Source organism: Podarcis vaucheri, assembly GCF_965113315.1.
Source record: "Podarcis vaucheri genome assembly, chromosome: 1".
Lineage (NCBI taxonomy): Eukaryota > Metazoa > Chordata > Lepidosauria > Squamata > Lacertidae > Podarcis > Podarcis vaucheri.
In genome coordinates, this window is record NC_138759.1 from 24,073,168 (window position 1) to 24,090,280 (window position 17,113).

Here is a 17,113-nt window from a genome sequence, read left to right on the forward strand (position 1 = left end):
AATTTATTTCCAAGTTCTTCTCATGTCGTTTTTGTTGCTTACTTCCCAGTTCCCAAGGCACACTGCGCACGGGCCTGCAATCCCCCTCCCACAAGCACAAGCACATTTTAAAAGCTATAAAATGTTAATCAGCCAAACGCCTGAGAAACATTTTCACCTGGCAACTAAAGATATGCAATGAAGGCGCCAGGGAAGCCTCCCTACGGGAGCGTTCCACAAATGGGGAGCTACCACAGAAAAGGCCCGCTTTTGTGATGGCACCCTCCAGACCTCTTGTAGAGAAGGCACATGCAGAAGGGCCTCAGGTAATGATTGCAGGGTTCTGGTTGATTTATATAGGGTGAGGTGGTCCTTGAGGTATTATAGTCCTGAGCCGTTTAAGGCTTCATAGGTCAAAGCAGCACTAACTGGCAGCCTTTGGGGGGAACGCAACACTGATACGAAAACCAGCCACTCATAGTGTTACACTCCTTTTAATAGCCCTCACCCTACCCCTAATCGCCTTCAGGCACCAGTTTAGCACAGACACAGCTATATAGTATAAGACTACACTACAAGGTTTACTGAAAACAATGGGATGCAAGTTATTAATGACTACAGTGCAATTGTATCTTACACAGGCATTCCGTTCAAAGCAGACTGCATATCTGCAAAAATGTGTATACTCAAATCATTGGAACTGGACCCCTTCATGAGCATCCTGGGACTCCAGAAGCCCTGAAGTGCTCTTGCGAGATCTCACAGGTCCATCCAAGTTCTCTTAAAATCTCCCAGGAGCACCTCAGACCCATCATGCAGATAGGCAAAGCATGGCAGAGATAGCTTAAAAGTTCTTTTTTGCATCAGATTTTCCTGGTGCAAAAATAGCTTTTAAGTTCTCTGCCTTGCTTCTCAAGCAAGGTGCTCGCCTCCTGCCAGCTCCTTATTCAACTTGCAAGATTTCAACCAGCCAGACTTCAACTGCGTATGGTTGAAATCAGGCAAGTTAAATGCATGTATGACGTGGTCGTACTGTAGGTCTATTGTTATGAATGGGGCCCAGTCCCAGCTATCATTACCTGATGTGTGACCCTTGTCTTTATATGGATATATTGTTGTCATACATTTGTTTTGGAGTATTAGATTAATAATATTTATTATTCCTGTTTGAGAAACATTTGTCATATGATAATTCTTAAAACTATTCCAATGGAAGACAGAATTTGGATTTCTTCTAGTACGTACAATGCACACATGCTGTGCTGGTGAAATGAATGCAAATGCCTTACGTCAACAGCAGGCTCAGTCCCTTAAATCTTCTGGCAGGCTGGACCACACACACACACACACACACACCAGCAGAGGGGGCTTCTCTCTCTCTCTCCCCCAGCCCCTCCCTCCCCGATTTCCTACTTCCTCTGGCAGTGGTTGGGAGCCGGCAGCGGCGACGGCAGCTCTCACTTCTGGAAGAGCTTTCCCGGGCGCCAGGCACAGGGCCAGCAGGCATGCCAAGCTCTAGCTGAAGCCCTGCGATGCGCCCATGGGCCTCTCTGTCCATGGCTGCCTCGCTGGCCAATCTGAAGCCTCACCGCCCACAAGCTGAGGAAACCTGGCACGGCTTTGAATTGGCCAGCGTTGCTGCCTGCCCAGAGGCGTCTGCGGCTTAGAATTGGCTGCGGGAGCTTCCTGAAGCCAATCCATAGCCACCCACACGCCCATCATGGAAGTCAGTCCCCGCGTGGTAAGATATCAGTTTAGCACGGGGACTGACTGAGTGGGCAGCAGAGTCCTTGGGCTGGATTAAAGAGCCCCTTGGGCCTTATCCAACCCACAGGCTCTTTGAGTGCGTTATCCAACCCCTACTCTTTGAGTGCGTTATAAACATGTAACACCAGATGGTGCTGGAGAAAAAACAAACAAAATTCTTTGCGATTTTCCATAGTGTTTGTTTTCTTTTGTTATAACGATTTAATTTCTGACTTATTTATAGTGGGTTTCCCCCCGTGTGTAGATCCATCCTATGATGGGAAGCTAATTATATTCATCTATGTTGGAGACCAAGTAATGTTATGCTTTTTCATAAACATCCCTAGGGTAAAACCACCATAGCTGTGATCGCATTGGGATCTCTCCGATGTGAAGTGACAACTCTTGTCTTAACACTGAAGAATTCCTGCTCCTATCTTAAATCAATGCACTATGTTCTATCTGCTAAAACCTCTCCTTCGGACTGGCTAGTTGAGGATGTCAGCGCTGAACCAAATGGCTCAGCGATTGCCAGACTTTTAAAGCAGCTACCGGTAAGGATCCTAAATCCTACATTTTAGTTTAGAATTCTTTCGTACCCTTTATTAAATGTTCTGAACAGGGGAAGGGCACAGATGTACCCATTGTTCTATGAAGCCCCGGGATACATTGTTCCAAAGCCATACCCAGGCACAAGACACCTGAGTTGGATGGATTTAAGTGTGGCCCGTGAAACAGAGAGCGATGCTGAGGACATCACTACACTCTCTGGCATCTGTGTCAGTGAAGCAGAAAGGTAAAAGCTAACTTATCTTCTGATAGAAGGCAGGGTCAACATTTCCAACTGTCTTTTTTAAAAAATCAATTTTTTTAATGTTTCATTAATAACAGTCCTATGGAGGCCACATTAATTCGATGGCAAATCATGCCAAATCACAATACAATCAAAAGAGCCAACTAAACAGTTCCGAATTAAACATTTTTGGATGACTTCCCGTGTTCTGGATATCAGGAGTTGATGTTATTCCTTGATCCTGCACCAATTCCGATCTTAATCATCTCCAGATCAAAACCTTGGCACTCAGTGGCTGATTCATTTCGCAGGTTACCATTCTCTTTCTTCCAAAACACGTATGTTTCTTAAGTCCGAAATTCAGATACATCTTAAAAGAAACAGAGATACCTCCGCTCATGGCGACTGCATCGGGGAGTTTCCAATACGTGCAGTGCTATGTCCTCTGCGTCCCTTCATTACGTCTGGGCTTCAGAGCTCTTCTCAGGATATTTGAATCATTAGCCCTTTTATTTCCTTTCCCCCTTTCTTTTCTTTTCCCACTCTTTTATTATTTTCATCTTCATGTTTCTTTTCCCTGCCTTCCTTTGGTCTTGCTCCTGGTGTTGTTGTTTTTATGTCCTCTGCTCTGGGTCAATGAGGGGGTTGTATGCACATGGAGGTGAGGGCTGGCTGGTGAAGGACCCTGTGTGAGAGGCAGGGAAGGGAAGGTCTCCCAGGTTGGGAGGCTGGAAGAAGGGAAACTCCCAGGTGAGATCTGGGAAGAACCACCCCCTTATGTGTGAGACACGGCTTGAGATCTACCTTTGAGAGAGGACTGCATTTCTCTCTCTTTCTCGTTCTGTTTTCATTTAGATTAGTTTGCTTTTTAAATTTGTTCTTTTATCTGTATTAATAAAGCCGTAATAAATTTTTATTTTTTTAAAAAAAAGAAAGAAATCTGTGCTGCTGGTAATAATTGTATGAATACAGGGTTGGGGAGATGACACAAAGGGGAAACCAGTCTTGTTTTTCATCATATAATTTCCCTCCTCTTTTTTCATTTACAAAGATTATCACACAAATAAATTTATACAACCAATTAAAAAACATAAAATCATTTACCCTTTCTGTGCTTATGTTTTATCTTTTATCACTGCATATCCAATTCATATCTATTTACTATTTATCCTTTGTATTTTATTTAAATTATTTTCACTGCACGTTTTTATGTCAGTCCCGCTAACTATTTAAGTTGTTTGCAAAAATTCTTCAAATAATAAATTTTCCCCATTAAAATGTGTTGTTTTTCATACAGGTGAACTACAGGCCACCATCGGTTTTGGGAATTGCTGTTCCACTCACAGAAAACTTCTATAATGCTGACCCTAGCAAACCTAAACTGAGGGATTATTTTACAAATTCAAAAGTAAGTCTTCATAGCTACTCCTGTAAGAGCTTTGAGAATGCACATTTAAAAAAATTGCTATCCATTTTGCACTCCGTGCTGTTGCATGTTCTTTACAAACAGATACATGCATTAAGAAAAGAGATTTCTAATTAAGAGGAGAATATTGAAATTCAACTTCCAGATAAGAATTTCTATAGAGTTTGGCCCAGAACTTAGGCATCCTGCTTGCACATACTATAGACTCAACATCTGTCTGCTTCCCACTATAAATAGCTGGTTTTTGCATATTATTCTAAGAAAAATAACCTGAAAACTTGGGCTCGAATCCTTATGTTTTAACTTTATGGCCACCTCATGGCCACCTCATATCACTTGCCAAACCTTTGCAGTAATAGGATAGATAGGATCAGAACATATGACGACACAATTGCCCAACTACTTTCCACACACTCAAGGTAAATATACTTTAGGAGCAATGGGAACAATTTGAAGCACCAAGAGCAGCCAATATGAGCATTTCCTTTTTTTTTGCCCTAGGCGAACTCTACTGTCTCACCCCATTTTACAATCCTCCATGTTTTCCTGTTCTATCAACAAGAGGCAGTAGAGGATTGCATGCATAGCTCCTTTTGCACTATTCCAGATATTCAAGATAATGATATTTTACATCTGATTAAAGACTCTCAAAGTCCACATTATCAAGGCTGCTTAAGAATATGGAGAGTGTAGAGAAGAAAAAGGGAAAGGCTGAAAAACAGGCAGAGGACTTCATCTGCAAAATCATTTGCTGTCACCCAAGAGCCCCAATGTCCATTCAGCTCATTTGTCTCTTGCTCAAGAGAATGCTTCTCTTCAACCCAACTGCATATAATGCTTCCTGTTCACTAAGGAACAAGAATTATTGCATAGTTCTCTTTGCCCTGACTCTCCCTTTCTTTCTAACAACCTTTTCCACCAAATTTGAACACGCAGGGCTCTCCAGTCCACTGATAGTTGAAAAACTATAGACTGATTCAGAGGTCAAATGATTTCCATTGCATATGTTGATCTACTTTGTAAGCACAGTCGAGAATTGCCTTGATTATACCTTCTTTGGGACACGGGTGGCATTGTGGTCTAAACCACAAAGCCCAGGGCTTGCCGGTCAGAAGGTCGGCGGTTCAAATCCCCACAACAGGGTGAGCTCCCATTGTTCAGTCCCAGCTCCTGCCCACCTAGCAGTTCGAAAGCACATCAAGGGCAAGCAGCGGGAAGGTAAACAGCGTTTCTGTGTGCTGCTCTGGTTCGCCAGAAGTGGCTTTGTCATTCTGGCCTCATGACCCGGATGCTGTCTGCAGACAAACCCTGGCTCACTCAGCCAGTAAAGCGAGATGAGCGCCACAACTCCAGAGTCGTCCGTGACTGGACCTAACAGTCAGGGGTCCCTTTACTTTTCCAACAGAATTCTGGACGGTACAAGCAATGTGCTGGCAAGTCAAAGCGCTCCGAATGTGGATGTACAGAAAATATGAAGCTGTCCTTTTCTGTTGCCTTTTCTGATTGCAAGGAGAAGGTAAGGGCTATGCCTACATGTGTAGCTTTTTGTTTGTTATTCGGAGGATATATGTAGTACAGTCATACCTCGGGTTGAATGTGCTTCAGGTTGAGCGCTTTCGGGTTGCGCTCTGCTGCAACCCGGAAGTGACGGAGTGTGTTACTTCCGGGTTTCGCCGCTTGCGCACGCACAGACGCTCATAATGACGTCACATGCATGCGCGGAAGTGGCAAAACGTGACCCGCGCACGCGCAGACGCGCCGTTGCATCTTACGTTCTATTCAGGATGCGAACGGGGCTCCAGAACGGATGTCGTTCGCATCTGGAGGTACCACTGTATCCTGGAACCATTACATCCAGTATGTAAAGTACCGGGTATATCAAAATAACAGTACGTTAAGAAACCTAAGAAGGCAAAAATACCCTTAGCTGCTGCTGAGAAGATGACAATGTTGTGACAGGCAAATATCTTTGGGAAGGGAATTCCGCAAATGGGGCATCTTAACCAATAAATCTTTTCTCTGGCTGCCTTCTGCCACACCTCAGATGGTGGGGACACCTGAAAGAGAATTTCTAAAGACTCCCATGGTTCTTCAAGGTGCTTGGGTCCCAAGCTGTATGGGGCTTTAAAGGCGAACTTAGAAATGGACTGGTAGCTAGTGAAGCCTTTTGAGCCACTTACAGTTACTAACTTAGCAGCTGTATTCTGCAGTAACTGCAATTTCTGAGCAGTCTCCAAAGGTAGCCCCAGATGCAACCCAATACAGTAGTCAATCCTTGTTTCCAGATAACTGTGGCCAGGCTATTGCTTTCCAGAAGAAGCTGCAGCTGGCACACCAGCCTAAATTAATGTGAAAGACATTCCTTCCCACAAAGGCTTATCTGGTTCTCCATTGACAAAGCTATATTTAGGAGTGTGCTCAGTCTAAGAATTTGATCCTTTAGAGCAGTGTTTCCCAACCTTTTCCCAACCATGGCCCTCTTCTGACCTTGTGTTCTTCCTGTGGCCCACCCCACATGGACGTAGCCAAGAGGGGGGCATGGGGGCAGCTGTCTTCTCATAAGTAAAAATCAATTAAAATCCATGCAGAGCCGGTGCAACGCTGCCAACGGGCCCTACACTCATTGGCAACATCTGATGGCCCTGATCCACTAAGCGCTGAGGTGGATTGCACCCTGCACCTTGCAGAGTCAGGCCAGGCTGCCACCGAACCCAGCACTGGCAGCAACAACAAGCAACTCTGGCTTGCCACCCCACCACTACACTTAGCTGACCTGGGAGCTCTGGACTGCGGGCTCTACTGGTCAAAACGGGAGCCTCAGCGATTGCCCTCTCTTTCTGGAAACAAACCAGGACTGCTCCAAGAAAACACACGTGGCAAAAAGGAACGTTAGGCCCTGCTGGGCTGCCTCCTTACCAGCTTGTGAAACGCTACTTTAGAAGGAGTGCAACCTTATGCATAACAGATTTAACAGATGTGCCACCTACCCACAGAATCTCAGACCTTCTGGGACTGATTTTCAGTCCATTGGATTTCATTCAGCTCATTAGCAATTTGTAGGTCCAGCATCAGACTTCCTATTTAGCAGAACTAAACCAGATTATGTAAATACTTACATTTGTGTCATTCCATGTCTTTCCATGCAGGCATCATTTTAATGTCAGTGATTTCTATATATGTTTCATTGCCAGGCCTTGCGAATGAAATTCCCAGTATCAAGGCTTCCTCTCTATTTCACCATTGAGGACGAGGGTCGCTCTATAAATCTGACATCTCCTTATTTTATCACAATCATAGAAGTCAACAACAGAACCAACTGGAAAGTTTCAGGTAGGGAGTGGAAGAATCTTGGGATTCATCATTATCTTTCGTATCGGAGAGGTTCTGTTGGAAATACTTGTCGTCAATGTATTTTCAGGCTCTCTTTCTTGCCCTATAGTAGGTGTGAGGAACCTTTGGTTCCCTGTATGTTCCTGATTTCCCATCATCCCTATCCATTGGCCATGCCTGCTGGGGCTGTTGCAAGTTCTAGTTCAGGGAAGACTTGATGTGGAAAGATTTGAATCTAGTCCAATTCTTTCTGCATGCAAAACTTATTACACCCACAGACCCTTAAGGCCTGAAACAAGCATAACACAACCCATTGGTTTACCATGGGTACACCCTTCCCCCTAGCTGTTCTTCCTCCTCTAGTTCTCCTGCTAGCTTTTACCATGACTAATAGTTATGGTGGCAACAAAGAGGAGTTCAGGTTAACCAACATTTCATATGAATGTTTGCCCACACCCCTCCTTTTTCACCCACTTGTGATAATTACCAGTAATCACTGTTAGTGCTTTTTTCTGGGGGGATGCAGGGGTACACATAACCCTAAACATTTTGTGAATCTAAGTTTGGCCTCATTGAGGGGCAGTATTTCAATATGAGTAGAAAAATGAGAGTACCCCTAAACTTTTTTTTTAGAAAAAAAGCACTGCTGTTTGTTAACCTCTGGAAAGCCGCTGTAGAAGACCCTGTGCAGCTCTAATACATCATGCTGTGCCTCTGATACCTTTCTTACTTTTACATTTCATGAGAAACAGATCTGGCTATTCATCTGTATTCAGGCCCTACTGAAATGTAAAAAAGAAGGAAGAAACTCAAACCTACCACTCTGCGACTGTTTTAACTGTTTTTTCAGGTACCAATCAAACATCAAGTATGTTAAAAATGAAAAAATATTTGGAGCACAGACTCAAAACTGAACTATATAATCCAGATGGCCTATCTATAACGATAACTGTAAGTGCCAGAGAAAATACATACAGTGCTACCTCGGGTTACAAACACCTTGGGTTACAAACACTTCCAGTTACAGACTCCACTAACCAGGAAGGAGTGCCTCGGGTTAAGGATTTTACCTGAGGATGAGAACAGAAATTGCACGCTGGCAGCGCAGCGGCAGTGGGAGGCCCCATTAGCTAAAGTGGTACTTCAGGTTAAGAACGGTTTCAGGTTAAGAACAGACCTCCGGAATGAATTAAGTTCGTAACCAGAGGTACCACTGTACTTTGAACGAAAAGACCAAACCTTAAACCCAAACTCTTCTTACCTTAAAATCTTTGTACCAGGGTGGTCCAACTTTTCAAACAAAGTGGGTCACAAGAGTACTCATACCCTTTCAAAGTGCCCCAATTTTCCTGCATCGTCCCAGAATTTGAAGAAGCCATCCCAGCTTCTGATTTGATCCTAGAATGTCCCATTTACCCCCTCCAGTGCCACTACAGACCCTGGGGAGGAGGATGCTGCACTTTCGCACAAGTCAGCATGGCACCAAAAGACATACGTCCTGATTTTCATCAGAGGAATGTTGGTGCCATGCTGACTTGTCGGTGTACTTTGACACGGAACCTCCGGGTCACACAAAGCCTTGTCATGTGGGCAGGTGGTGTGGTGTGGTGGAACAAGGCCTAAAATTGATGCACGCCCCACCCCCCCTGTGCTGCCTTCCCAAAGCTGGGTAATAAAGGCATCAGGCCTTGGGAAGGAGACAGGAGGGCTCTAGGATCCTTTCAGCCCTCACAGCTCCTTCCCAGCACTTACCCAACTTAGAGAAGGCAGCACGAGGGTTGGGGAGGGGGGCATCAGATGTTGCTGAGGGGTGGGGAAAAAAACCTTGAGGTCCACATGCAGCCCTGGGACCACATGTTGGGCCACCGTGCAATATTCATTTGACATTGTGGTGCTGTGGTCTAGTTATCTCCCGCTTGGACTAATGCAATGCGCTCTACGTGGGGCTACCTTTGAAGGTGACCCGGAAACTACAACTAATTGGCTCCCAGTACGTTTCCGAGCACAATTCAAAGTGATGGTGTTGACCTTTAAAGCCCTAAACAACCTCAGCCCAGTATACCTGAAGGAGCGTCTCCACCCCCATCGTTCTGCCCGGACACTGAGATCCAGCACCGAGGGCCTTCTGGCGGTTCCCTCATTGCGAGAAGCAAAGCTACAGGGAACCAGGCAGGGGGCCTTCTTGGTAGTGGCGCCCGCCCTGTGGAACGCCCTCCCATTAGATGTCAAAGCGATAAACAACTACCTGACATTCAGAAGACATCTTAAGGCAGGCCTGTTCAGGGAAGTTTTTAATGTGTGATTTTATGGTATTTTTTGTTTCTGTGGAAGCCGCCCAGAGTGGCTGGGGAAACCCTGCCAGATGGGTGGGGTACAAATAAATTATTATTATTATTATTATTATTATTATTATTATTATTATTACTGTGGTCTAAACCACTGAGCCTAAGGTCAGCGGTTTGAATCCCCGCAACGGGGTGAGCTCCTGTTGTTCAGTACCTGCTCCTGCCGACCTAGCAGTTCGAAAGCACATCAAAGTGCAAGTAGATAAATAGGTACTGCTCTGGCAGGAAGGTAAACGGCATTTCCGTGCGCTGTTCTGGTTTGCCAGAAGTGGCTTAGTCATGCTGGCCGTATGACCCGGAAGCTGTCTGTGGACAAACGCCGGCTCCCTCGGCCTATAGAGCAAGATGAACACCGCAACCCCAGAGTCGTCTGCGACTGGACCTAACGGTCAGGGGTACCTTTACCTTTTTAATTTGCATATTAATTCAAAATCTCAGAAATTTTCTGTTCCAAGGATATAACACAGTTGCTAGCAACACTGATTTTTAGGCTGTAGTTATACAAACAATTGATTGCATGTAAGATGCTTTTCTCAATAAGCAGCTCCTGTCTGTTCTACGTGGTACTGCACATTATTTCTGTGAAACATTTCAAGTGAACATGAACACTTTATATTTCGGTTATAGTTTATGACATTTAAGAGAATCGGTTTTTTTTAAAAATGGAGCAGCAATATTGAGGCAATATTGCATCATGTGCCACATTGCAGTTCAGCCAGCCATATCTATATTTCTGTTCAGGTCATACAAAACACTTATTTTCTTTCAGCAACCAGATCAAGGATTACAGCCAAGGATTACAGTTTTAATTTAAAAAATGAAAACAAATGTTACTGCATATTAGTAACAACTCCCCCCCCCCCTTTCCAACAGGGATCTGAACTTTTCCATTTCAGGGTATCAACTATTCCTGGAGTCTCCTTTTGTAACTTATTTGACGAATTTCAGGTATTGTCATTGGCTCATTTTAAAAACAACACACAAATTACACCATACTATTGGATGAATTAACAAACATAAAATAGGATACAAGATTGTACAAAATGTTCCCACATATTTAGCCCTGACTTCAGCACATTCCCAGAGAACAGCAGGAATTAGCGGGTGCAAGGGGGACTGGACTGGAGAAGGACACTTTAGGGAAACGCACAGAAGTGGAAGCTAAAGCAGACTGGAGCTTTTACATATATATATAGCCTCATACAGGGTGTGTCTTTTAAAAAAGGCCCTGTGGAACATGTGTACTCTGTATCCACGGGGCCTCTTTTAAAGGACTCACCCTGTATATAAGAATGACTTTCTGGATGCCAAGGCCCAGAACTGAGGCAAGTACTCTTTAGTGAGAGAAGCCCAGCAGATATTTAAATAGCACAACTGTGACTTCGGTCATTGACTAAAAACACTGCAAGGCAGGAGTAGCCTCTAAGCTCACAAAGCAATAGCTTTGAATGGTGCCTGAAGATTTTGCTTTGTCACTTCTGTTGTACAAGCTCTAGAAACTTAATTGTGTGTGGCTTTTTTTAATTAAAGTTCAGAGTTTGGGCCATGTGCTGGCTCTGGCACAGCAATATGCCCCCTGCCCTCTTGGCAGGCCTGCCAGTGCCAAACATATGACCATGGAAAGGCTGCCATCTCAAACAAGAGCTGATAGAGTCACTTGGATAATCTGGGCCAGGTTAACTTTCTGCTCCAGCCTTTCCAATTTAATGCCTTCCAGGTGATTTGGGACCGCAAAGGGCTAATGGGGATGGGAGTCCCAAATGTCTGGGAAGGCTAGTCTGCTCTGGCTGGCAGCACCTCTCCAATATTTCAGGGAGAGTTCCTTCCTAGCCATGCTACCCCAAATCTTTCTGAAGTAGAAATAGTAGTAGTAACTGAACCTTTGGCCTTTTGTAAGCAAAATGTGCTTTACCACTGAACTGTGAGCCTTCCCTCATAGAACTGATTGTCTGAGAATACAAGGAAAAACCTATGCTTAACAAAGAGAGACATACTTTCTTAGCCCATACTTTTCTGGGTATTTTATTTTACGAGGTACAATATAATACAGTATCTTGCAACAAACCACATGCAATGCTTACCAAATTGCTTTCCCTATAAACTCAGATGACTGCTTCTCTTCCCCCACCACTTAGATTTGCATATGCCAGCTTTCGCTATCACTTAGACCAGTTTCACTATCTTGTTGTCAACAGGGTGAACAATAGTCAATTTAAAGGGAAGTGACTGTTGGAATTACAATATTTTCTGTTGCAGATTTATATTGACGATTCTCCACTGGCATTCCCAGGAAACTCTCTTATCACTTCAATGACGACTATTTTAATGGGAGGCATTATTTTTGTGGCATATATTCTGTATGTATTTGAAACTGAGATAAGGAACTTCTTAAAAAGGAAACTAAGAAGAAATAAAGTGGCATCAAAACCCCCACCCAAGAGAGCTTCAGTAGATTCTGGTGATTCTGCAGGAAGTTGACTGGCAATAGTAATAACGTTATAATAATGTGTTGGTTTTTAAGACCCCCTGTTGCTTTTATCAGTAACTATGTTCCAGAAATGTTAATGGTATTTTTTTTAATGAACATATTTACAACTATTTCATCTTTAGCTGTAGTCTTTCTGTTTAAGAAAAATATTTTTGAAAATATGTGATGAATTTTCACTTGTTGTTCCTTAGGATGAAACGCATTTAGTAGCTGCTTGTCCTGAATTTTACTGAAGTTTATTGGGCAAGATTCCCCCCCCCCTCCGAAAATGTCACTGAAGCAGTATACAATAAAATAGTTCATATATTTAAAATACACTGCATTGCTAAATGTGTCTACTTACGCCTCTGTTTATTTTAATGTACAGGTTATTTCTGGAACTCTCTAGCTTTCTCCATAATCCAGCGCATGTTTGCGATTTGGTCTCTGGTTCCTCTGCCCCTTTGAAATCCAGCTTGCACTTCTGGGAGTTCTCGGTCCACATACTGCTTAAGCCTGTCTTGTAGAATTTTAAGCATAACCTTGCTAATGTGTGAAATGAGTGCAATTGTGTGGTAGTTGGAGCATTCTTTGGCACTGCCCTTCTTTGGGATTGGGATGTAGACTGATCTTCTCCAATCCTCTGGCCACTGCTGAGTTTTCCAGCATATTGAGTGTAGCACCTTAACAGCATCATCTTTTAAATTTTTAAGTAGTGCAGCTGGAATATCATCACTTCCACTGGCCTTGTTATTAGCAGTCCTTTCTAAGGCCCATTTGACTTCACTCTCCAGGATGTCTGGTTCAAGGTCAGCAACCAGACTGCCTGGGGTGTATGAGACATCCATATCTTTCTGGTATAATTCTTCTGTGTATTCTTGCCACCTCTTCTTGATGTCTTGTGCTTCTGTTAGGTCCTTATCACTTTTGTCCTTTATTATGGTAATCTTTGTACAAAATGTTCCTTTCATATCTCCCATGTTCTTGAACAGATCTCTGGTTTTTACCATTCTATGGTTTTCCTCTATTTCTTTGCATTGCTCGTTTAAGAAGGCCCTCTTGTCTCTCCTTGCTATTTTTCAGAAATCTGCATTCAATTTCCTGTATCCTTCACTATCTCCCTCGCATTTTGCTTGCCTTCTCTCCCCCGCTATTTGTAAGGCCTCGTTGGACAGCCACTTTGCTTTCTTGCATTTCCTTTTCATTGGGATGGTTTTCATTGCTGCCTCCTGTATAATGTTGCGAGCCTCCATCCATAGTTCTTCAGGCACTCTGTCCACTAAATCTAAATCCTTAAACCTGTTCCTCACTTCCACTGTGTATTCATAAGGGATTTGATTTAGATTGTATCTTACTGGCCCCGTGGTTTTTCCTACTTTCTTCAGTTTAAGCTTGAATTTTGCTATAAGAAGCTGATGATCTGAGCCACAGTCAGCTCCAGGTCTTCTTTTTGCTGACTGTATAGAGCTTCTCCATCTTTGGCTGCAGAGAATATAATCAATCTGATTTGCTGAATGCTGGGAAGATTTGGAGGAGGACGAATTTAAAATCACAACAGCATTCAGATTGGGTAAAAGACAGAACAGAAAGACTCTGAGGGATTGCTTGATTACCCTTAGATCCAAGGAAGAAAGGGACAAAATATTAAAACTACATTTTGAAAAGGCCCTGCAAATTGAAAACTCATCTATACAGATTTTTAAAGATATCCCTAAACATATTTTGGATTTGAGAACCTTTTATAAGGATTTGGTTTATCTGCTAAAGAAGAACACTATCCTCTTTAGGTGGGAATTCCCACAGGGACTCTCTTTTGACTACAAGGGAAAGAAGGTGAAAATAAAGACGATACAAGATAAAGAGAGATTTTTGGAAAGATACCGAGAGGACTTACAGAAGGGAACTGTGGACCCAATTGCAGAACAGAGGAGAGCAATAGATATCCTGAACCTATCGTTTGGACACAACCCACCACCATCAGAGGAAGAGCAACAACTTGGAGCTGTTGGAGGAGTACCAGGAAAATAACAAGATGGCCCTGCAATTCCTTAGTTGGAATTGTAATGGGCTCAACATGCCTTTGAGGAGACGACAAGTTTTTCACATTTTGAACAGAGAACAACTGGATTTGATATGTTTACAAGAAACTCATATAACCAGAGCTCACAGGAGATTACTTATAAACAAAAGATTAGGACAAGAATTCATCTCATCGGACAAAGTCAAAAAAAGAGTTGTGATTTATGTAAAAGAAAAGTGGGCCCCAAAAATGATGTTTAAAGATGAACAAGGAAGATATTTGGCAGTTGAGATACAAGTACAAGGAGAAAAATTTCTGATAGTTGGAATTTACGCACCAAACGAAGGCAAAGCAGAATTCTTCAAGAAACTTCATGAAACTCTGATGGACTATTTGGATTACAATATGATAATTATGGGAGACATGAATGGTGTGGTCTCCACAAACATGGACAAGGCACAAAGATTGACAGTCACCAAGGAAGGGAGACTCCCGAAGACCTTCTTTGAAATGATGGAAAATATGGACTTAATAGACATATGGAGAACAAGGAACCCTCTTGAGAGAGAGGGAACTTTTTTCTCCCAAGCAATGATGACCTGGACCAGAATTGATCAAATTTGGATTACTAGTGGGATGGCTCCAAAGATTAAGAAGGTAGAAATCTGCCCAAAAACTTGCTCCGACCATAACGCCGTGAAGATGGAAATGAAACTTACAACAACTGGTCAATTTAGATGGAGGATGAATGACACCCTGTTTCGAGATAAGGAGATCCACATGAAGGACCACAAAATGAAGGAGATATAGATAAATTCCTTAATAAATATGGATTACAAAAAATCTCTCACCAAAGTAAGGTGGATCTGAACCAGAGAATAACAGAACAAGAGATAGAGGGTGCCATTCAGAACATGCAACTGGGCAAATCTCCAGGGCCAGATGGATTGACTTCCAGATATTACAAATCTTTGAAGGAATGGTTGATTCAACCGTTAAAGGAAGTCTGTAACGAGATCCTAGAGGGAAAAAAGGCACCTGAATCGTGGAAAGAAGCGTATATATCACTTATACCAAAGACAGAGACTGAAAAGACTCAACTGAAGAACTACCGCCCAATATCATTACTTAATGTGGATTACAAAATTTTTGCAGACATTTTGGCAAAAAGATTTAAAAAAGTGTTGATGGAGAAGATTCATAAGGACCAAGCAGGCTTTCTCCCAAAAAGGCACCTATCAGACAATGTAAGGAATATAATAGACATTTTGGAAAAGTTAGAGGTGAATATAAACACTAAAGCGGTGCTGATTTTTGTGGACGCGGAGAAAGCCTTTGACAATATTTCTTGGAGCTTTTTGAAAAAGAATCTTCATGGGATGGGGGTAGGGCAAGGATTTGAGAATGGTATGGGTGCGATATACTCTGAACAAAAAGCTAAGTTGATTGTAAATAATGCAATAACTGAGGAACTTAAGATAGAAAAAGGAACACGACAGGGGTGCCCAATTTCCCCATTGCTTTTCATTTCGGTTCTGGAGGTGTTGCTAAATATGATTAGAAATGACCAGCAAGTTAAAGGTGTAAAGGTCGGAGCTAAACATTACAAGCTAAGGGCATTTGCAGATGACCTAGTATTGACTTTGCAAGAGCCAAACACTAGCACGAAAAGGGTGTTAGAAATAATTCAACAATTTGGCCAGGTAGCTGGATTTAAACTGAATAAACAAAAAACTAAAGTCTTGGGGAAAAACTTAACAGATATGGAGAAGGAGGAATTTCAAGAGGAGACAGGTCTGACGGTGGTTAAGAAGGTGAAATACCTAGGGGTTCATTTGACATCTAAAAATCTGAACTTGTATAAGGACAACTATGAAAAATGTTGGTCAGAAATTAAAAAAGATCTAGAAATATGGTCAAATCTGAAATTGTCAATGTTAGGCCGAATTGCAGTTATCAAGATGAATGTATTGCCTAGAATGCTATTCTTGTTTCAAACCTTGCAGATCCTTGACAAGATGGACTGTTTCAAGAGGTGGCAGAAAGATATTGCGAAATTTGTCTGGCAGGGCAAAAAGCCCAGAATAAAATTTAAAGTACTTACAGATGCAAAAGAAAGAGGGGGATTTGCCCTGCCGGACTTAAAACTGTACTATGAAGCAGCAGCTTTTTGCTGGTTGAAAGAATGGATGCTCCTCGAGAATACAGATATCTTGGATTTAGAAGGTTTTGATAATATGTTTGGTTGGCATGCATATCTATGGTATGACAAAATCAAAGTGCATAGGGCCTTTAAAAATCATATTGTCAGAAAAGCGTTGTTTAATGTCTGGATAAGATATAAAGATCTGTTGGAAAACAAAACCCCTAGATGGGTATCACCTTTGGAGGCTAAGGCACTGAAGAAAATCAGTATGGAGGTTGGATGGCCAAAGTATTGGGAGATTTTGGAACAAGATGGAGACAAATTGAAATTACAGAGCCATGAGAAAATGAAACCTAAAGTACGAGATTGGCTCCATTATTATCAAATAATGGAGGTTTATAAACAAGACAGGAAAATTGGCTTTCAGGTGGAAAAATCAAAATTAGAGACTGAACTGTTAGAACCCAATACTAAGAATTTGTCAAGAATGTTTAATTTGCTGTTGAAATGGAATACACAAGATGAAACGGTTAAATCAGCCATGATTAAGTGGGCACAGGACATTGGTCATAACATTATGTTTGCTGACTGGGAAAGGTTGTGGAACACCGGTATTAAATTTACGGCATGTAATGCCTTAAAGGAAAATATTATGAAAATGATTTATAGGTGGTACATGACCCCAGTCAAGCTAGCAAAAATTTACCATTTGCCTGATAATAAATGTTGGAAATGTAGAGAAACTGAAGGTACTTTCTACCATCTTTGGTGGACATGCCCGAAGATTAAGGCTTTCTGGGAAATGATATATAATGAAATGAAAAAGGTACTTAAGTGTACTTTCCCTAAGAAACCAGAGGC

The 17,113-nt window shown here is 42.4% G+C and overlaps 1 protein-coding gene across 4 annotated transcripts in view; it reads left to right on the forward strand.

Moving 5' to 3' along the window:
* CATSPERB (cation channel sperm associated auxiliary subunit beta) overlaps window positions 1-12,424 on the forward strand; it is a 55,631-nt gene extending 43,207 nt beyond the window's left edge. For all 4 annotated transcript variants that reach the window (XM_082232497.1, XM_082232498.1, XM_082232499.1 and 1 more), the window contains 7 exons: window positions 2,073-2,279; window positions 3,816-3,926; window positions 5,350-5,460; window positions 7,136-7,274; window positions 8,125-8,225; window positions 10,493-10,567; window positions 11,876-12,424. In XM_082232497.1, the coding sequence (XP_082088623.1) occupies window positions 2,073-2,279; window positions 3,816-3,926; window positions 5,350-5,460; window positions 7,136-7,274; window positions 8,125-8,225; window positions 10,493-10,567; window positions 11,876-12,097 (966 nt within the window). In that variant the 3' untranslated portion in view covers window positions 12,098-12,424. The remainder of the gene's footprint in view (window positions 1-2,072; window positions 2,280-3,815; window positions 3,927-5,349; window positions 5,461-7,135; window positions 7,275-8,124; window positions 8,226-10,492; window positions 10,568-11,875) is intronic.
* The last annotated feature ends 4,689 nt before the right edge of the window (window positions 12,425-17,113 follow it).